At 34.8% G+C, this 23,482-nt stretch overlaps 1 protein-coding gene across 1 annotated transcript in view; it reads right to left on the bottom strand.

Annotated features, from left to right (window-relative positions):
* LOC117322042 overlaps positions 1-23,482 on the bottom strand; it is a 63,133-nt gene that overhangs the window by 4,890 nt on the left and 34,761 nt on the right. Inside the window, exons 2-11 of the mRNA XM_033876764.1 lie at positions 22,575-22,820; positions 15,296-15,538; positions 14,801-15,067; positions 6,381-6,526; positions 5,487-5,595; positions 5,180-5,292; positions 4,547-4,781; positions 3,317-3,949; positions 2,394-2,550; positions 251-328 (exon numbers count right to left, since the gene is read on the bottom strand). Of these exons, the coding sequence (XP_033732655.1) occupies positions 251-328; positions 2,394-2,550; positions 3,317-3,949; positions 4,547-4,781; positions 5,180-5,292; positions 5,487-5,595; positions 6,381-6,526; positions 14,801-15,067; positions 15,296-15,538; positions 22,575-22,820 (2,227 nt within the window). The remainder of the gene's footprint in view (positions 1-250; positions 329-2,393; positions 2,551-3,316; positions 3,950-4,546; positions 4,782-5,179; positions 5,293-5,486; positions 5,596-6,380; positions 6,527-14,800; positions 15,068-15,295; positions 15,539-22,574; positions 22,821-23,482) is intronic.

Raw genomic sequence — 23,482 nt, 5'->3', positions numbered from 1 at the left:
CATTGTATAAACATGTTTTGTTAATTAAAAATGTGTTATCACAATTCGTTCATTTAACCAGTTACCACCTTCCATTAATTTACACCGTTTTTACACGTTTCGTTAATTCACACAGAGCTGACTCGATTCTTCAATTTACATTGTGTTAACTTGTTTCGCTAATTAACACCTCAATCAATTTACATTGTGTTAACTTGTTTCGCTAATTAACACCTAAATCAATTAACACTGTGTTAACAATTGAACTTACTTGTCCTTATCGTAAAGTGATACGCTCTCCTCTGTAAACGGGAAATTCGTCACATTTCTTCTTTTAGGAATTCTTTTTCTGCAACAAAATAATGTAAACAACACTTAAGATTGTTGCTTCTAAAAACCGGAATCCTTGAATAGAATTTAGCAAAGAGAAAAAAAAAACAAATATCAAAATTGAAAAGAAAAAGAAAGATGTTCTGAAACAATGCTTAAAAAGAAAAGACAGGTTTATGAATGTTTTTCATCCAAAAGAATCTCGGGAGAATATCACCAAATCAAGGAGGAATTTTAACAATTCATACTTTATTTCACGGACACGAATCGTGAAAACTGCCACAAAGAATATTAGGAAACGTGAAAACAGTCGCCATAGAAATTGGACAATTGTCATTGCCAACACAACAAGGAAATGATTGACATTGACAAATCATGAATCAATCAAAAGCGAAACAGATATCACATACTGTTCTCACTTTGTCGGTGTCAAAACGTCAATATATATTACCATTTAGCAAAAATCCTTACGTTAGCTTTATCACAAGAGGGCACTGACGTCACTTAACTATTTCATATTCTAAAATGTTTGAAATCAGAAAAAAAAACATCTTTAACATTTGGTTTATGAGAAGAAATAAATGTCAAAAAATGTTCCGTTACAATTCCCATTTCTATTGACAAAAAAACACCAACGGCCGGACTGACATAGTCTTTAGTTATCTATAGTCCGTATAGATCGTCTGCTAGATCTGATTTCAGATAATTTGTAGAATATCCTTGACAATTTAAGTTGGCGTATACATGATACCAACAAATTCGTGACCAAGTAGATGACGTAAATTGACTTATATTGCCCACGTACTTCGACTGTTAAACCGATAATCCTTCTGCCTAGCGCGTGATATCTACACCTGCTGGAGTCTAGATCGAACACGCACGAAAACAAAGTTCAATTAAACTTGATCTCTCTCCCCTCAGAGACTTCGAGTAAAAAACTAGATCACGTTTCTGAACATGTCATATTATGTAAGCAAATCAAGGAAATATCAAATGAAAATTTAGAGTTATTTAAATGTTATTTTTTCAAATGTTGATTTTAAAATGATTATTTGTTGATTGGGGTGAGGGACGGGTAGAAACATTCATACATATGCACGTAGCAGACACCAACTTGATTTAGTAACGAACGTGAAGTCTTTATGCTGCTTTAATATTTTAATTCCTTTTTGATTAGGTAAAGTTAATTACAGACCATGCGATTTTTTGACCGGTAATATGAACATTTGACAGGTTCTTTCCTATTGGAAATGACCATTTTGTCGTGGTAGGTCGCTGCGTCACTGACCCAGCGTCTGTTACTGCCGTCACGAGTTCGTGCCGCTGGCCCGCCACGTGCGGCCATTCCACATTAAACTGCATCATAACTCAGCCTACATACCATAAAAACGCGCCTAGAACGTGCATGTATCAGATCAATTACCGACTAATTATGACATTTCATGATATTGTGTTCCATGTGGCTATTTGTTAGATACAACCTGGTTGCCATGTATATTTTAATGTGGGGATATTTCCAACAGCTGTGTTGATCCCATGGTAATCGTTTGCCTTATCGCCTCTCGTATCTTCGTCAAAGAGTTTGTGAAGACGTGCCAACATGAAACGAAATAAGGTATTGATCTTGTTACTAACTTATTCTTAGTGCAAATATGTTATCCGTTAATTTATGTGTGTTGTGCTTCGTTGCCTTTGTCGGTTAAGAAAGTGGTTAAAAACGCTGGTAAAATGTTCATGTCCTTACGACATTGCCTATATGTAAAAGTGGTTTGATTTTTAGACGCATATGCTTCTGCTGGTCTCATCTTTGGTATTTAAGTCGTCGTTACAGATATAAGAATTTGACGAAACAACGACAAAATGTATGTTCTCTGACTTTCTTGTACAATAACAGGTAACAAAAGTACTGCCAAATGAGCAGAGCGATGTGGTCGGCTGACGAAAAGGGGTGGCAACATTAAAATGAAAGACAGCAGGGGTGGCAACATTAAAATGAAAGACAGCATAAATTGACCAATTGTTCCCGTCAAGTATCGGAGTAAAATTGGACAAAAGTTGTAAACATCTGTCATTACATTACCTACCTGTAATGCCTGCATACGACGATCAAAATGACAAGTAGAGTCATGAAGAGGAGGAAGAAAGTGATGACGAGGATGAGGATGACGTGTCGTAAATCTGGTTCTATCGTCACAACTTCCGGGTTTTCACGAGTGACGTCATAGTCGTCAACTCTTTCTCCTACAAAAATAACAAAATCACATCGATAAACGTAACTTAATCTGATACGATATAATCCTGTCGTAAGCATTCAGCCTTATGTTCTTCAGGGTGTCACGTGTGACGTAAAAATCCTCAATTATTTCTCTTTCAAAAATAACAAAATCACTTAGATAACTTTAACTTTATCTGATACGTTATTACATGGCGTAATAATTCAGTCATATGTTATAAGTTTCTAATCAAGATCATTCATAACAAGTTATTGGATTTGAAACAGTATTTACACCTCTATAAAACACGTCGGTATTAACGGAAGAGGAGAGCAGTGCACGCCATTGGAGATTGGTAGCAATACTGTGATACTGCCGAATTTCCCTAACCCGATTTCGGCACGTCAAATTTACTGAATTTGGAATGAATCGCTATAAGTATGGTGATGGGTTGTCAAAACATACCGAATTTACGCCACAGTTCCTAAACAGTTATAATGTATGCTAATACGGTCCATAAAGGGATATCAGCTTGTTGAATTTTAAACAGAGTAATGCTCATTATTTTCATATTTTAAACTCGTTTATTTCTTTACGACTTAACTTAAAACAATTACCTTATGACCTTAAGATATTGAAATCAAATACACATATTTCAATGCCATATTCTTATTACTTTCACAAAATTGTTCTCGTAGGCCACACATATTTCAATGCCATATTATTATTATTTTCACAAAAACTGTTCTCGTAGACAAGATGGCCCAAACTTCCGTCCTGAGAACTACACTTACCCGCAACTGTGGTGATTATCAGTGCTTCTTCCACCGACTTTTCAGTGGGTACGGGGCGCCGTCTGGGCTCAATAAACATGGCTGCCAAACCAAGGGTGATAACTGTTTTATTATGTTCTGACACAGATGAGGATGGGGTCGTGTTGTAAGACACATTATATTGACCAGTGGTTTCCTGGCTGGAGTCTAATGAGGCACTTGTTTCTTGGGAGGAGGGATATGAGGTAGTTTGTTCAATGTGTGATGGGATGGAAGTGGTGGGCGTAGGGATATGAATAAATCTATACACGGCATGGAAGCCCTTCCTTTGAACTCTGTCGTCCGTGTGGAATGTGATGAACAACACATCATTTGATGATGTCACTGTCTTTTTGTTACGGCGTCCACAATAAATCCCCAAAGTTGGAGAGGTGTCTGATTCGCCGTCGAAAACCTCTATGAGGTCGTATGCTAACCGGCAAGGTCCATTTATATGTCTCTCCAAGTCCATGGAGAGAAAGTTGAGGTATATTTTGGCTCCTTTGGGAGCCACAATCTTCCACTTACAAGATGTGGAAGGGGCGTAGTTGTTTGGCCAGTTCGGGGAGGAAATCATTCCATTATCCTCGTTAAGGGTTCCTCCACAGGGCCAATCTGTCAAAATGTCAACAAAAATAGCATTCTATTTTCTATTACATTTATTAGCATTTACAAATATAATATATCAACAAGCATGCTGAGTATTACTAAAACAATACATGTCCCCTACCGGTCCCCGCTATAAATAGTAACGGTGACCTTGACCCAAAAACCCTGAAACTCGAATTTGATCTGTAGCTACTCATACTGAAGTTACATACCAACTTTCACCAGCATGCCTTGAAGCATGGCTGCGAAAAGTCCAGAAAACTTGTTGCCACTGGTAAGTGACTAATACGAAAATGTCCCAAAACGCAAATTTAGAATAAATGCATTTATACATCAATCTGTTGCGCATGCATGAATATGATGACATGCATATCTCAAAGCAAGTATTTTGTTTAAAAGGACGGATTTCTATCTTAAAGATGAAAGCTGAAAATATATTCGGTGAATTTATCTTATAGTACATTTTTTCAAAAATTATTTTAAATTTGTTTTACGTAATCATACATTGATAAGAAGTCTTGGAACTCCGTGACTAACTCAGAAGTATAGAAGAACATTTGGAAGAAACTTCCTTTAATGGAGAAAAATCGCAAATGAACTCACCTGTATGGAAGAACGCTCGGAAGCCCATGGCATCCTGGAATGCGTTAGAAATAAATGTGATATTTAAACTGTTGGACAAACTGACGTAGGAACTGTGCTTCGGTTCACTGCACAAGACCTTCTGGCGGAGGCCATCATTGGCAATATCAGTTATCACTAATTTATCGTCAGCTTCCTCACACTCATCACTGTCATGCCGACCAAGGTCGAAATGGGAAAATTCTAATTTAATAATCTGAAAGAAAACAATGTGTATTGAAATAATGCAATAATTACATCAACAGGTTTGGTTTTGGTTGTATTGTTTAACTTCCTATCAACAGCTAGGGTAATTTAGGGACAGCCTCCCTTGTGTGCAAGATATATGCGTGTGGTAATTTTGTGTGTTTTGGGAGCCGCATTAACTGGACATCACAGCAAAGATGTGATAATTGCATTATGAGTACGCTATAATATTTATTCAAGCAAAAACGGTTTTCAATAATTTCTACATAACTTTACTCGTGGTTAAAAGGAACATCTAACTAAGCCACTGTATGGAATCTACTCTTTTCTAGATTTGTTTGATATAATAATCATTGTCCATTCTAGTAGACAAACCAGATACCAATCGTTTGAATCAGGTTGACTTACTCGAAATTTTGGAACCGTAATTTGCCAGGAACACTCCATATTGTGGTAATAATTCCTTGGCCAATTAGGAGAGGCGAAGTTACCCTCTGATGAATAAAATACCCCTCCGCAATCTGTAAACAAAACAGGAATAGAATAGTTTTAAAAATGAAAACGAGGTCATCACAAGTTATTTTCGAAGCTCTTATCGGAGCAACAATATGATAGAAAATACCATAAATGAATAGTATACAGATAATTTCCCCCAGTATACAGATAATTTCCCCCAATCACCACATTTGATAAAAAACAACAAGATATTATCTACCTAAGAACGGTTTCATTTCAAAGTGATGTACTTGTGCAAATCCGTGACTGATTAATCCGCCGACGTCACTTCCGGTCTTAGTGCCGAGTAAGCATGTGCCATCCTGGATCTTCAAAGAACAATAACAAAGTATGATACATTGGACAACAGGAGTTACGTCAGTTTGATTGTCAAAAGACTGTATATATACAGTTTATTGTCAATGATGTTTACTGGTCTACTATTATATAACACAGTAACACAATTGACGAAGGAATGCAATTTTATGTCACAATCTTCGCCTAGCCTAGAAATACCCGCAGCTTATACCACTGAACCACATTGACGTTTGTCTTACTATGTTACATATCTAATTATTAACACCATATATATGTCTTGTTAATCAGAAAGATTTTAATTTCCTGTCATAATTGTACTTTGATAATCTACCCTATGTACTTTTAGGTATTGGTATATTATTAGTGCGAATTTTAACGACAATTTACATTATCTATATGCATGATATAATGTTATTATATAGTTTATGATACTATCAATAACAAAAAGAGAAACATGTATATGGAGGAGTAGACAATCTGCTTATGGTACATATATGTTTCACTTGACTCTATCTTGAAAGCAAGAGTCAAAAATCATAAAAAAAAAAAAAAAAAAAAAATTAAATTAAAAAAATAAAAATAGAATGAGACATTAGTTTTGGACAATGAAATATCTTGTAGTTCACATCTTGTCAAGCAGTAACAATACTCCATAAATCATACGTGTAACACAGAGCAGATATTACGTGACTCTAGATCTCGAAGAAGTGGCAGACAGCCAATTGGACACACACGAGATGTAGTATGATAGTGGCCTTAATCACAGACGATATGCTTATCTCGGAATTAACCATACCTGATAGTCGAAGGAGCGGCAGACAAAGTCGCTTTCCTGTAGACATTTTCGAGCACAATTGTTGGGAGTTACTCGCTTGAATGTTTTCTCGTTGTTGCCCAGTACGGCGGAGTATGGCGTAGGGTAGAACATCTCTAGGTATTCCTCTGCGGAATGAAAACCATAAATACATAAAATAGAGCATATTCTATAAAAAAAAAAAAAGATACAAATATTACAAAATTGATATAAAAACACACGACAAAATAAACTTTTTCCTATAGATAAATGAGGTGGTTAACATTTTCCATTTTTTTTTTTATTTCTGTGAGAATTACGCCGATAAAATGCGCACATGTCATTTTTATTCTGTGTATACAATACATGAGCATCGTATGTGATATTTCTTCCACATCCGTTGCCAGCTCTGTATCAATTTGCAGACGAGATACTTCTATTGTAACAGACGTTCTCCAAAACCTCATTTGGGACTCAATGAAATGGATAGAGTAGAGGCCGAACACTGGCAGAGGACTGAGTGCTATATAAGAAAATACCCACTGTTATTACAAAGGATACTAAGTGCGCAAGAATAATTAAACATGGCCAACTGTTCAACTGCAACTGTTCCTAGTTAAAAAGATATTGTTTAAAGGTACCCAACCTTCCAAAACAAACTCAAACTTTGTGGATGTCCTGTCTCTGGTATCTTTACACTATATACTGTTGAGTCATCATATTATGTTTCACATAAAAATCTTATCATGGTCTTTCTCACGTTTCATATTTTAATGCGGAATCATCCGTTCTGATACACGGTGTGAAGTTTTGAACATTGTTGTTATATGTGTTGAACAAGGTTTTCAGTTGTGTCGCATGCTCGTTATCATCGTATCTGCATTCATTACTTGTTGATGCAAAAATTCTCGTGTACCTTTTGTGTATGAATTTCATTATGATATGCCAGGCCGATAAATGCAAATGCACTTGCAATTATTTTTTTTATGTATTTCATAATCGATTTCCAAAACATAATATGTTATTGTATCGAAGCTTTAACTGCTTATGACATGAACCTAATCCTTCTAATTCCATCCTCTTCAAACTGTGCCATTTTAGAATTTACCCTTTAAAACTAATGACCATCCATCGAAGATAGCAATGTTTATGATTTCAATTCCCGACACTACTGAACTACCATGAAATGTATTTTATCAAAATTTTCTTTAGAACAATATCGAAAGTGTATTGAAACAAATTGTATTACCGTGAAACTTCATCTACATGTACAAAACAGATCTCTCATAAGATCAAACTCGTTTGGTTATCGCGAGAAAAACGTCTCAAGTTGCCTTAATTTCACATTTCAGTTCACACACGTCTTCGTAATCAATTTCCTCATCAGTCTCGTTCGTATGACGGGATATTACAAAATTACGACAGAGCATCATAAAAACGAAACGAATATACACGGGCATATAACGATAACGCGGATGAGGAGACTTTAAGAATTGAAAGCGTAATGGAAGAAAAAGTCAGATATTTTTAGCATGCGTTGAGCTCAGCAGCAAATGAAACAGAAATTCTGAACCAACGATACTGTATATTTGTTCACTTTCACGGGGCTAATATTTCGCGGTTGTCCCTTTCAGACCTAGATCTCGGGTATTAAATTTCGCGTAGCCACGCCTTGCAAACTATAGTGAACATTTGGGTGTGTATATAACTATTCGTGGTGTATTTATTTTCACGCTATATTACATAACCGCGAATACAGAAAAAATAGATACTCCCGAATATTACCAAATATGCAGTACAATGTTATTAAATAGAGCTGCGTAAAGATGATGCATTTGATAATGCCATTTAGCCTTTTGTCAATTCCATTTTTCAGATTTCTGTCTCTAATCTATATGTTAAATTGTATTGGACGCCAAACGGCTATTCAATGCATTTTCGTTTTAACGTTGCTATAACAATCTGTAAAATTTATGGGCATAGACGATGTACTTTTAAAAAGTTATGAAACATTCAATTGTTCTTTTCATAGCATTTTTTACCGGCTGTTATCGATATATCAAGTAGAAAACAATTCTCTACGCCTTCATAATCTACAAATCAATGACTCCGTTCTGGATGCTCCTTCTGTTGTGAACTGATTGCGATCGCAAGCTATCGCCCGACTTCCCTTTCTGAATCTATTACACAGACTAAATATAAAATTCACAACAAATGCTGAAGTTGTAAAATTTGAAAATATAATTTTAACAAAGCTCTCATCACATCAAGATTATACACTATACTCCGCTTACAAATGACTAGACAGAATGTTTTAAAGTTTCCCTCATCTAAACGCGGCCATTTTAACACAAGTTTGTGGTAGCAATCAAAGCTCTCTAAAGCTTCTTTCATAACCCAACTGTGTTACATTTTCAATTCGTGCTGTAAATAAATTCTCAACACTGATTTCAGATTAAAGAGGCCTAACGTTACCATGCCTGCTTCTTTTGTTGCCTCGTTTGCAGGGCTATTTATCAGATGAAATCTACGAGCCTTAAGGCGAGTTTAACGACCCTGGACTGTAGGTGGTAGATTTTGAATTTTAATGACGACAAATTACAATAAAAAACAAAGAGGAGAACATCAAACGTCATTTTAGGGTGTATAGCAGGAGCTTGCGATTTTAACAAATATCATCAATTTGTAGCGATAAAATTATGATGTTTTTTTTTAAAGTCATATTATGATCGTTATAGATATGGCGCTTTATGAACAAACCACCAACGTTGAATTGGTAACAGAAGTTACATTTTGCACTTTATAATATTTAAGAAATTTTATCAGCACAATGATGCTTTTATTTATGTACTCACTTGCAGAGCTTATGATTCTAAGAAATCTATTAATTTGTAAAACTTAAGTTACAAAAGGGTTCAGAAACGAGCAAACGTTCTCGATAAGAAAAATGATAGGATAATGTATTTGAATATTTCGTCAAGTGCTAGTACAAAATCTCTGTTCAAGCAATATCGTTGATGTAGAAAATAATATATGAAAATATTGCATGATGTATGACGGGGTATATGTAACGTCCTGCGTGCGTCAGTCTTTATATAAAGTACTCTGGAAATATTGATAATAAATCACATAGAGTCATCGATCACAATCGGGGAGCATCTCCAGAGATTGGCGACATGGCTTGCTCATTTATACACTTAGCTAATTACAACGCCTCACTAATCAATGCCGACGTATTCCTTCCAACAGTCCAATGTAGTTAGTTTATAGAAATCATCTGTACTCTGTGACCAATGTAGAGATATATTGACAACCGTTTCCAACAGACTGTGTTGAATAACCAGCAGGCTTTAATATATCAAATAAAAATGACAGAATAGTTATTTTTATTAGTAAGTAATTATTGAATACGACTGCAAATTGAGCAATGATATAGCGAAGTTGATATAGGCTTTTTTATTGTATAAATAACATAAACAACGGTCCTGCAAACATGTTTTTCAGAAGTGACATGCATTGTCATGAAATGTGTATTAACAAAAACCTTCAAAACTGCTATTTATATAAATGTTCAATGTTTGGTATGTATGGTATATTTTAATAGTAAGAAGAACTGTCAAAATGTCCTGCCGATGTAACGTCCTTTCACGAGACAATTAAACGCCTGGTATAAAACAAAGAAAACGTTGGTAAAAAGCCTTCTATGCGACAGAAAGCTATGAACATATTTTAAGGGGAACAACTGAAATATAACTGATATTCAACGGGAAATCATTGAAAATTGGTTATATGTATGGTGGTTCTGTTGTTGCCATCCTAGTTCTGATTTGACATAGATTTACATGACGGGTGTTGTTGACGAAGCAGAAGACGCTTACCCTTCCGAAACATATGGTCGTCTTCTACTTGTACATTTCAAGGATATCCATGCTAATCTCTACTTTGTTCGTATTCTCGTATTTCACGTTCGAATTACGGCTCATTTGCATATCGATAAAATGTTTTGTTACTGAAAACTCATTAACTGGAACCAAATTATGCGGACTCAAAAATCTTTTTTATTTTAGATTTTCAATTTTTTTTTATTATTTTATTTTTTTGCATTATTATATATACATGTATTTGACTATTTTCGAAATCTCGGGTATAATGATTCATTGACAGCATGATAGAGAGTAAGGAAGTAGGAGGACCAGAACACATGTATTTACAGTAAATTTGTTGTTTGACTGTTTTCAAAAACTAATATATAAGGCAAAGTGAATTTATTGACAGCAAATAACAGAGTAAAAGAATAAAGGATGGGTTTTTGTAAAGCACACATGCCTTAGGCTACAGACACACTTTACGTACGGTAAGCATTGTAGTGAGCTATATGGCTAATAACAAGCCGGACTGCTGCCAGCTGCAATTGACAAGTCGATTCTTAACGCTTGTATCGTCTTGCCGTCTTCTCTTTCTTTATTTACTTGTATATCTTTACAAACGGCCGCCTAAAGACACGTTTTCCTGCACATGAGAAAGCACAAAGTCGAATTCTACGCCAAATTAGTGGAATGCACTGCCTTGGGACGTGGTTTTTGTAGACCTAATTAGGAACCAACCATGATCCTGTCGAACCTTAGAGGTAGGCAAGTCGTCCTGGAGTATATCACTCATTTCTGTCTGAAGGAGGTATGGAACGTCGTTAAGTTGTGATATACTGTGTTAGAGTCATCTTGCTTTGTCGTCGTCGAAAACCAATGTCTTTGTCATTGGAATAGTTTATCAATGTCGACTTTAACGGATACATTGATTGTGTATGTGTTATTGAATGGAGTGCACTTGTTCTTTGCAATAGCGGAACGTGTCATTGTTTATACATATATCTATTTTGATTTCTGTCTTTTGTTGTCTCCCATATTATGACAATTAGGTTTTCATTTATAAATATTTACTTTCACTAACTTCACATCCATTTTTCTCTGCAGTCTGTACGGGTAACATAATTAAATCTTACACGTCCGTAACACTATTTTTTTCATATATTTTATATATTTATACTATTATTTTTAGTATTTCGAGTTATCAACTTTTGTAGGATTAAATATTTTATTTTCCCTATTAGGGGTACATTGTATTACTTTTTCACGAGATTTATTATTTTTGTTGTAGATCGTGTGAGGGAAATAATGTTTCTCCTGTATTCCGCTTCTAATTATGTCACCTACACGAGACTGACTCTTCTGTTCTCATTATTCTTTTAGAACGGTGTTAAACAGGGAAATAAAGAACTGGCGTAAGATATAAATGTATTCAATCCTTTAACTACCAAAAGGTCGCACAGGCAATTAATGGATTCATTCACTTAGTCTCTGTGAATGTAGTCTTTATACATTAAAATACTCGGCTGAACCGTTATCACACGATCCTGGTTATTGCGATATGACGCAAAAAGGACTTTACATACGGGAAAAGGTCTTAAGGATGTAAAAGTTTTCATTTCTTATGAAAATAAACGAAATCCTTATTTTACACGACTTTCATTTCCATGCATATTTTTTGTACTTAAATGAATAAAATGATATAAAAACGGGACCTACCACTTCATTTTGAGTTTATTATTCTGTCAATTATTACGTCCAAATTTAATCTGAAATTCGTTTCATATGACTAAATTGGACGTTAATCACGTGATAAATTACTATCTTTCCAAGTTTGGTATACGTAAATATATATCAAATCAGATTTGAACTAAACCCGAGAAAAGATTAATTTCTACACTTGTATCGACTAAAAGTACTGTAGAATTGGTAATATCCGCGAGGATTTAACTTCGCGGAAATCAAATATAGCACGAAAATAAATACCACGCGAACATTTTTACATTGGTATGTAAGTTATGTAAACTATCCAGATATACAGTATATTATCGTCTTAATGAGAAAAATGCATGTTTCAGGGGGACATAATTAACTCATTTGTATCACATTTATTGTGCAAAACAGCCATGTCGTGTTGCTCACAAGGGTCTAAAGCACATGATAGGAGCATTGGTTTGACTAGATTGGACTTTATTATATGTATTAACACTGATTTTATTAAGACCTTGAAATGCAAATGGCGGTTGTGAATAATATCACACAATTATGGCATATAAGAAGGTATTTCAAACGTCAAAAATGCTCATATTAGATAATATAGATAACTCTAGACATGGCAGGAAGACTGTTTTTAGGGGGAAATGTTCATCCGTTGAGTTTGGGGTAAAATATATATATTTCTGAAAAAGGCCATTCTTACTATAATCAGATGTCTTAAAAGTATGATATAGGAGCATTTCTAATGGCGGAAATGCCTGCCTTTATGCCATATTTGTGTAATATCATCCACAGCCGCCATTTGCATTTCAAGGTCAAAACAAAATATGTGTTTATAGGTTTTTTCTTCGAGCACTGACCATATCCTTTTTTATATAAACGACAAGTAGGCTAGTCAAGGACGCAAATTTAATCTGCAAGTTTGAAGGGACAGATGTCGAGAGGTGATATACGGGGACCAATGATCAAGACAGGCTATGTAATTGATGTTATAGGTTCGTCAGAGGACAGACGGTGTAATTCATTAAGCACTACGCCTGATTTATCACTACACCAGGATCCGTATAATCGTAAACATACGATTTCAAATCCAGAAGACGTTCAATATTGTCTCTTTTCCATGGTGACGTTGAACAAATGTCCGTAATGCAGTGTCTATTACGGTCAGTTCATCCCTGTAATGACGTTTGATGACCATACATCGCGTTAATGAGTATTATAATCAGTTCAATTAGCACCAGGAGAGCGTGGCCTAAAGGTATTCGTTTGTGACACCTTTCATTAGACATCTGACGTGCCTTGTCAAATGCCCAGTGATTTGGAAAGAAATGATTGTAATAAGACTTTATCTCTGGACTATATGCTTACCGGCCCAAGCAGCATCAGAGGCCATATATTAGTTTACTCTGGTTATATATACTGATTTAATAGAACATTTGAACAGTTGAATAAAAAAAACATGAAAACAAAAATCATCAAGTAGAAAATATTCGGTATTTGGCATGTGTTTGATGAGAATCGTAATCAGCAGCAATGTCATAAGAATCTATTTTGGCAGCAAAGTGCTCAGAACCTCTGTAAAAGATTGGTAACTCTCCTTATTTTCTTCTCGATACCCACGTTGACCATTTAATTAAGGAGTTCTACCATAGCGTCGATTGAACAATATGGTCTATTTTACAGTGTATTGACAAATTATTCATGATGGTTCTGTAGCCAAGGGATACTCTTTTCGGTAAAATATTCAACGCCTGAGTTCAAAAGGGCACTTACAATTCTAGGGATGAAATGGTCTATAATTATCTGCAGATGAGTATTTTTAGGTAACAACGCAGAATGGATTTATGTTTTATTCACAATGCTATTCCTACTACAACCTTAAAAACATACAGAATGAATATCAATATTATCAATGAAAACTGCCACACTGTAACATATATAAATATAAACTTTATCAACGAAAGTGCATTTATTTACTTTATTGAAATCAACAATCCGATTTCGGGTACGAATTGGTAATCATTATTAACACACAAAGTTTTCCTATATACACTGTACAATGAAATAAGTACAAGGAGAATGAGATCATGTGGTCGGGTTGCAGGTAGAAAAATGGTAAATGTCACGTTCTCAAATGAGAACTGCGTAATGACAGCGAAACCATCAGATATGTAACCAGGCATCAAACACGTATAACATACAAGTAAATAGTATTCACTGTATTTGACAATCATGATATCGACCATGACATTTTTTTCAACCTTCATCTTTCAAAACCTTGTGTAGCAAGTTTTTGACAGAAATCTATGGAACGCCATAGCTATCACATATGGCATGAAGCATTCGACATTACAAAAAGTACATCTTTCACGCTTATTACACAGCTTAGTTGTAAGATATACCTACTTTGAATAGATCAACGTGATCAACTGACTTTTTTTGATATATTAAGGGTATATTCGATCGAAGTGATCAATCAAAAGTTACTACTATAGTTTATTTTTTGAAATCCATTTTGCATGGAGACATGCCAGCCAGGAAAAAGTCGTTCCTCTTATACTCCAATACCTTGTTGAAAACCATATTCAACAAAGATGCTGCCAACCAGAATCCAGCCATTCTCAGCATTTTGTCCTTATCTAATCTTGGCCTTGATTGTATGTTTCACAACCTTTATATATACTTATATCTCTCTTGGAAACGAAAGTTCTTACAAGAAGAGAACGAATGCGTTCCTGAAGTTTGAATGATGAAGGTGTTGATGTACCGGCTACTTTATGTAAAAAAGTGTTTTACTAAATCATCATTAATTATTCCAGCTGTGAATTATACAATTAATCTTACCTTTGAGTTCAAAATGCATCGCTTTGAAATCTTCTGAGAAGGACGTACTAATCCCGTGAACGTTTGCTGCTATATATTGGCTCATGTGACATGAATCGTCATTAAAGATATAGTCAAAACTGTAACACCGGAAGGAAGTTTCTGCCAAACACAACTGTGCACAAGCGTCCAATGTCACACCAAGTATAATTTTGTTATAAACTTGTATTCCCTCAATCTGCTGTAAAGTTCCATAACCAAAATTCACAAACTTTTCCATTGGGCCATCTGGAAAACAGAAATATGAAGACATAAGTTTTTTTTATTTAATGATACGGACAGAAGCCCAAGAGGAGATTTATTGTGGGAGTCGGGCAGGTGACCCCAATACTCTTTCATGCCAGATCGTAGCATCGAACCCAGGTCACTAATGTGCAACCCGATGACTCAAAATAAATAAATAAGTTAATTAATGTAAACCATTTTACATCATTGACATATAAATTGTATACGTACTTGAAATTCGCTCATAGAAGTCAGTCCCTGGAAGGACGACCACACCCCCGGAATCTTTAGGTGTGAGGTCAGAGAGCCAACAGTTCCTTTGTCGAACCTCGTAATCGAAACCTTGGCACCGGAAGTTCACTTCTAATATACATCGACGAGCACATTCTTCTATTGTGAGATCCGGAATTTTCCGTTTATGTTCAAAAGTCACCACATGATTTGGTATTCGATTGAAAAGCTTTTCATAGGCCGCTGAAATGAAAGCAATAAAATTGAATACATAGTATAAAAAAAGAAGGATTTTTGATGTTGAATTGCCTTATTTCGCTTTTTGGTAGATATTCTATATGTATATCACGTTCTCACCATTTTATCGAAACAGAATCAATCGTGACATTCCCCTGTATATCATTAATGCAATTTTATGCAACATGGGTTTCTCTTAAACTAATTGGTTACCAAATATGGGTTGTAATGTTTACTGCATTTCTTGAATGATCAGATCCATATTTCGTGTATTTCCGATAAGAACAGCCTTAACGCATTATTAAAACAAAACCTGAACATGCCGACATATAAGCAGTTGGAGGTATTGGAGACAATCCCCTGAATATTGAGTCATTCGGGACATGTTAACATCGTACGTAGGAAGAGCAAGATGAATCTTCTGGCCTTGTGATATGTAAAGTAAACGGCTGATGTATGTAAAGGGTATGTAATATTAAACCTTTTAGGGTATATGGTCCATGGAGATTTTGTTTTATTAAATGCAACACATCATCAATGTTACAATTGTATGTTTGCAAATTCATTGGGCATACATCGTCAAATTTCATTGGACTTGTTTTTACTACAGAATATGTTTTCCCACACAGTTAAATCAAAAGTGAAACTTGCAAATACAAAAATACAACAATGTTGAAGGAATACAACGCCGTAACATCAAAATAACATAAAATGATACAAAAATACAACATCACAACATTAAAATTACATAAAATACAACATCACAACATTAAAATTACATAAAATACAACATCACAACATTAAAATTACAAAAAATACAATAATTCAACATTAAAACTACATAAAATACAATAATTCAACATTAAAATTACATAAAATACAATAATTCAACATTAAAATTACATAAAATACAATAATTCAAATAAAAATTAGATGAAATACAGGAATACAACGTCACATCATTAAAATTACATTTAATACAGGAATACAACGTCACAGCATTAAAATGATATAACATACAGGAATACAACATCAGAATTAGATACAATGTACTACATAGATGGATACAGTATATATCCAGAGATACAGCAATACAGCGTCACGTGGGACAGTATTTATTACACATACAAGTAGAATTACGCACAAAAACGAGCCGTCTTTTCCCTGTTCACACCTAAACGCGTGACGAACAGCGATAGAGAACCCAAACCCTCCACAAGGGAGTTTAATTCCACTGAAGTCTGACCATAAAAAAACTTGCAATACATATATCCCTTGGGAACGAAAGAACATTCCGTCCAAATATCCTATCCAATGTCCATACGAGAGACGAAGAGATACCCCCTCAACACGCTATCATGGATGTAAGTTTATATATGAAACTCCATACACCGAGGAATATTGTTTTTACTCGATACATCCAGATGGCACAGACGTGTGTGTGTTGTGATCCTAATATCATTGTTATGATAAATGGCGAGATTTTTTGTATCTTTTGTTGCCGTGTAGTCTGATATTGGTCTGAATAATTCAATGTTTTCGGTTGTATTTGTTATTAAACAGCTTATCAAATTTATTATCATGTTCGTGTTTCTAGATCATTTAGAAACGTGATATTATTCAAAAAAATGTTTGAGAACATCAAAGAGAAAATTAACAGCAAGGCCAAACAGTTCTGGAATACTGCTGCCACAACGTATGCTATGATGTGTAACATGCATGAATAATAGCTTGAGTAATAAGTACATTTCGATTAATTTGATATTAAAGCGATACGTTCTAGTATTTCTAACAAAGACATGGTATTGTGACATTTACAGAACCATTTTGACGAGAAGCCAAAATAGAAACATTTTGAGATAGTAAAAAATAAACATGGCAACAAAACAATTCCTTAAATATTCATATCATCTTATAGAAATGTTTGTTTCGTGGTGTGCCAACTGTCTTTGGGTGATTGGTATGTTAAAATGTTCTACTAAGATGCCTCATATATAGAATGAATATAAACTAGTTATAACATGTTTTACAAAGAACGGAGTAGTCATACAACAGGAAAAATAAATGCATTCAGGAGTACCTATCTACTGCAAAATAAAATATACAAAACTGAAAATACTTGGTATATTCATGATGGTTTATATAGAAATATTTTAGACTCAAAAATTGACAATATAGATAATGTAAATAACCAGTGAAAGTCGTAAAGCTGTCGCGAGAAAGACTATACACGTGTATGTTGACTAAGTGAGGGCCACGCGTGCTGGCAATCACCCCGAACGTGCCGCGACGAGATCTCTCCACGGACAATTTACAATTATCTGGCTGATTTACAACCAAAGAAATGTGATTTGTTGGCGTCCATTCTCTAACCTGGTCAGCATTAAGTCAATTGTAGTCAATAACTCGTGTTAAGTACCTAACAGCTCACATGTGGTATAGAGTTGCTGATATCCCGATATGATCGTTTGAATTGGCAGTAACATGGGTTCTTTGTAGCATCAACTTTGGACTAAAATTCCATTTTGTATTTGTATATATTTTGCTTATTCCTTTAAGGCTATTGCCATTCTGTTGAAATGATTGTATATCCTTAATTTTATTTTGACTTTACCTTTGATATTTTTAAAACTATATCACGCATGCAGCACGGACAGCTACATTGCTATATTAGAGATAATCATTGTAGTCCAGAAATAAATTTCAGGTAGTATTTTTTATCATGAGATTAATTACTTTCACTCCGCTGCTTCTTCAATTTTATTTGTACTTTCTCTCATCATTTTCTTCTATTGTTCACTTGTCAAATTAATGTAATGATAAGGGCATATCTACTTACATTGAATGTCATGAAACTTTAAAGATCGGGGTTTATATATTGTTGATTTAACGCCAAAACACCTATTGTTTAACTTGAATCATTTATGAAAATAAAATATATTCAAACTTATCATACAAATGTGTGATTATTTACTTAGTCGAAATCCCTTTAATTGTATATAGCGTCATGTAGTGTCTTTTTAGTATAACCATTTCTAAAAAGGCATGATTGCTTAGTGTTGCAACTGAATATAATAAGTCAAAGATAACGTTTTGGCGGTTGTTCCAATTCTTTGTCTGTAATAGTTTTAAGTATTTTTTCGATAATTTTAAGAACCCCATGATATATTTCATCTTGGTTTTTTGTTGTGTGCATTTTGCATATCTTTCTGAGATACAAGTAACACATAGTTTGTGTCTTGCAACTTATTGTACATCTCTAAACATGCACCGTTCGTTATTTCCTGATTATCTTCAAATAAAACTAGTTCATCCAAAATACTATCGCACTAAATTCATATATAGCACTATAGCCAATAAAAGGACCTAGTGAAAAATAAGCAATGTTTGAAGCACTGACTCATAGAAGATATTATGGGATGTTCCGCCCGCTCACTTACTTACCAGAAATACATAAAACCTAGATTACGATGACCTGAATTTATCAACTGTGATGTATTGAACTCGTCACACTGGTGAAGAGGGATTTACCGCGATCATTAACACTCGATATCAAATCAAAAATAATGATGAGTTTGGTTTAGGTAGTCGTAGACAAACACATTTTTCCATGAACGGCTTCTTGACTCCAAAGTCAGAGACAGTTTGTGTAATTGGGTCATCCTGGTGTTTACGTCATTATCTAATCTTAAAGAAGCCATTTGCTGGTCAGTACGTAATTATCTCGAGAGACACTAAAAGATAGGGAGAAACCTTGCTAGCCGTTCTCTGACGTTTAGGAACACCCCTGTGGGCCAGACAAGAGGGACACCGATTGTCTAAGTAACGAGTGTCGCAACCGGGATGTGTTGAGATAAGGGTTGTTGCAGGCTGTATATTTGTTGTAGTTTGCATGTTATCGTGAATGTGTTAAAGCTGCAATTTGGCGCAATGGGTCTAAAAGGAATGTACGAAGGTTGTGTGGAGATTTCTAAATTAAGTTCTGGAGTTTATATTGACAAATACGCGACCTATGAATATGTCGACATTTGATACTTGCAAAATTGCTAAGGTACCTAGGAATATCCGTCTAGATGTAGCTATACTGTTGATAAAAACAAATTTATTTCAAATTTTAAATATTTTAAAATCCTGGCACTGGAAATGTTTTTCTGCCGAAAATTGACATCAATCTAACATTAACAGACACTTGTTTTATCGTTATGTAACTAATGTAACTACCGTTAATGCAATAATCCGAAAAAAAAATTTCGATGTGGGTTTCGCCAAAAGAAAAATTTTACTGACATCGGAAAACATTCCCTAGATAAGCTCCTCATTTCCTTGTTTACATGTGTTTTCGTTTTTTCCAGTTACTGTTTGGACAGACAGCACATTACTCGGGTTGATATAAACTGTCCTGTATACTGTATATGGTATTTTTCGACGATACAAATTTTCGTGGGTTTGCAATAAACTAAATTTTAGAGGAATATATTGAAATCACTTTATTTGTTTGCAATTTTATTACAGTACTTTTTGGAAAGAAAACTCATATATGTATATCTGACTGATGAAACTGTCATAGACACTCTTTTTCGATTGTCCAAAATAAAATCTGGCGGTTTTACTTTAATGGATATATCATTAAACAACGGACCATAGTTTTCTCTGTTAATTCTATTTTTCGTTGTATATATTCTTCGTGGTTTTATTGTATCCTCGAAAACAGCGAAAAAATAACTCACTAAAAGAACAGTTTTTACAGTAAGTAAGGTATATAATTGTAATCCTCAACTAAGTACGATCTCCCACATCGTGGCAGTGAAGCCAATTTCATCGCTCGGGATTTTTATAGTTCTGTATAAAGTGTTAAATATCGATTGAAAAAATCCTCTATGACGTCATTGACTGTTTAGCAGCAGCCGGCGTGAGAGAAAGTCAGCTGACTTGACCTGACGACTTGGGGAATTATTTCACAGATAGATCTGAGGCGGGAAAGGTGTGGGCAAACACATTGAATGTAACTTGAAATATATCTACTGCATGGTTATATTGAATCAAACTCTCGCCTTCCGCTTTTACTTTATTCTAATTGGCAATTAACTTAATTATAATATACGAGGTATATGTAAAGCAATGTCTTATAACAAAGTGTTTTCTCACCTCCCGTTGATGTTTTGGTAGACTAACCATTAAACTGTTTTATGTCAAGGTTAAATTATGGCTAAGACTGAGATTGCACCTGATTATATTCGCTGGATATATATCAAGCGCATGTTCTAATGATTCTTTGCTAAAAACGCTATTACACAGATCAAATGACAATGACATTTATTCAGAATATAAAAGAAAAATAAACATCTAGTAGTTATATTAGAAAAAAGATTCATAAAAAAGACCGAATGACATTGATCTTGATTAAGAAGGCAAGTTACAATATAAAGTATATGTCATACTTAAGGCAGCATTGGTTCTTTATAATAAATAAAATACGTTATACCAAACAGATGAATGACACTGGGCTCATGTTCATTGACTATTTTACTTAAAAGCATTGTCGCATGTTCTATTTGATAATCTTTTTTGTGTTTTTGTTGTAAAACCATTGTCGCATGTTCTGCTCGATTTCTTTTTTTTTTTGTAAAACCATTGTCGAATGTTCTGTTTGATAATTATTTTGCGATTTTAGTGTAAAGCCATGGTCACTTGGTCACACACATGTTTCCTTTAATCACAAGCTGGTAGCATATCGCTTAAGGTTGTAAGTAAAATATCATTTAAATTGTATCTAATTTAGATTCAGATTTCAATACCAATAGTGAATTAACTTATCATGAGTTTCACTGAATTTTCGAGAAAAATAATTAATCAACAGTATATCGTTTTTTACTAAAAAAAAAAAACGAGTTGCGTCACAGCTATTCCCAAACAAGGTCAAACAAGAAAACCGAGTGGTGTCACAGTTATTCCCAAATAAAGTCAAACAAGAAAACCCGACATATAATCAGTGGATTGAGCTCTGCGCATACTGCATGGGTAAACAGAATGATTCTAATGATACTTCTAACTTTCCTAAGGCACAATCAGCAAAGTTATTTCATTGATGAAATATAATTTGAAAAACAAATAAATCAATCATATAGAATACCTAATTAGGAGTGAAAATCATTTCTCAAATTATCTCAATCTATATTTAAAAAATGACGGGCATCGTTATAAACGTACGATGATAGCAGACATGGGCCACGGTGGTGTGCCCGGAGGTAACATGTGTTTATGTCACAGTGACGGTTCCTAACTTGTTCTTTATAATGGGCTATATCGATCCATTTCGCCTTCAATGCTTTGGGGTTTTTGTAGAACGTTTTTTATTTTCTAAACTTCTTTTTGCTTGTCTGCATTTAACACTTCTTGTAACAGCCACTGAAGTCGTTGTACATTTTTCCTGCAAAAGGCCTTAGAATTGAAATAAAAAGCCAACTTAACAATCAGCAAAAAGTATTGTTGTCGCCTAGAGTAGGGTGATGTCGCAATTGTCCTTAAGTAAATGAATACTCTACTACATCCGTATTACAAACTTATTCTAGAATGATTTAAACATATCTTATTTGTTCAATCGTACAAATTGGATTGGGCATAAGTCATCGTAACTTAGACAAGCCTTCTCCAAAACAAGGTTATTCTAGATGCTTCACATTGTGTCATCTGTCTTGTAGATGTAATGTAGATGTAATGTAGATGATGTTTTATTGATTTCTAGAGGTGTTGTCCCATAAATATTTATTCGAAAGGAAAATAAAACATATTAGACATAGATTTTTGTTGATGATTTCATCGCAAGCAATCCGAATACATGAACGTTTGCCTTCGCGAAGGAATGCAAGCAACATGACATCACGCGAGGCCTATAGATAGGTTGTTAAGATAAATTCGACACACATGCATGTCATCTTTTCAATTTTTGCGACAGCATTTGTTGAGCAATGCAATTGAAACAGACAACGACTTTTGAACTACCATAGAAAAAAAACATCTACAGTACGTCTGTATAGTAACTTACTTCTATAATGGTCGGCGAATGTAGACACCTGAAGGGTAACGAAAGGTTCTTCGTGAGTGTGGTTCTGTAATCGACAGCTTCCGATGGTATTATCCAAGTCGAATGACATACACTCGAATTCCACCTCCCTAACACAGTGTTCTGCGCATGCTTCAACTGAGGAGTTCCGTATAGTTTTTGCAGGAATCGTAGACAGGTGCATCTGCGGCATGCGGACAAACAGGGCCCGAAAGCTCGCAAGGTTTGCTGAAATGTAAAATTCAAAATTTGACTAAATATTAGATCATAGCATTTTACCGTGAGAGAGGCAGCAATGTAGAAAAGGCTGAAATAAATTCTCTCCGGGAATGCATTCGCCAATAAACCACTTAGATAACAAGACAACGTAGGTAGTATCTACTAATATACGTCAAACGTAAGCTTAAGATCGCCGTTGGCAAAATTAAAGAAATCCTTGTTTCGAAACATTCAGGCTTTTCTTGTGTATATCAAATATGCTCAAATGGGAAAAGACCCGTGATATATGTAGGCTGACATAGCCTCTTAGGACTGTACAAAAGATATACAAGATTTGATCAACTTTCAAAACAAATTGTGAGTTCGATGTAGTAGAGCCAAAATGAATTATACTGCATCATACAGCTGTTTTGTCCTTCTAAGACTCGTCAGTGATGTTAGAGACATCATACAGCTGTTTTGTCCTTCTAAGACTCGTCAGTGATGTTAGTGACATCATACAGCTGTTTTGTCCTTCTAAGACTCGTCAGTGATGTTAGTGACATCATACAGCTGTTTTGTCCTTCTAAGACTCGTCAGTGATGTTAGTGACATCATACAGCTGTTTTGTCCTTCTAAGACTCGTCAGTGATGTTAGAGACATCATACAGCTGTTTTGTCCTTCTAAGACT

The sequence above is a fragment of the Pecten maximus genome, chromosome 2, assembly GCF_902652985.1.
Source record: "Pecten maximus chromosome 2, xPecMax1.1, whole genome shotgun sequence".
Classification (NCBI taxonomy): domain Eukaryota; kingdom Metazoa; phylum Mollusca; class Bivalvia; order Pectinida; family Pectinidae; genus Pecten; species Pecten maximus.
The sequence above is the reverse complement of the archived record's forward strand: the minus strand, read 5'-3'. Positions and strand labels throughout refer to the sequence as shown.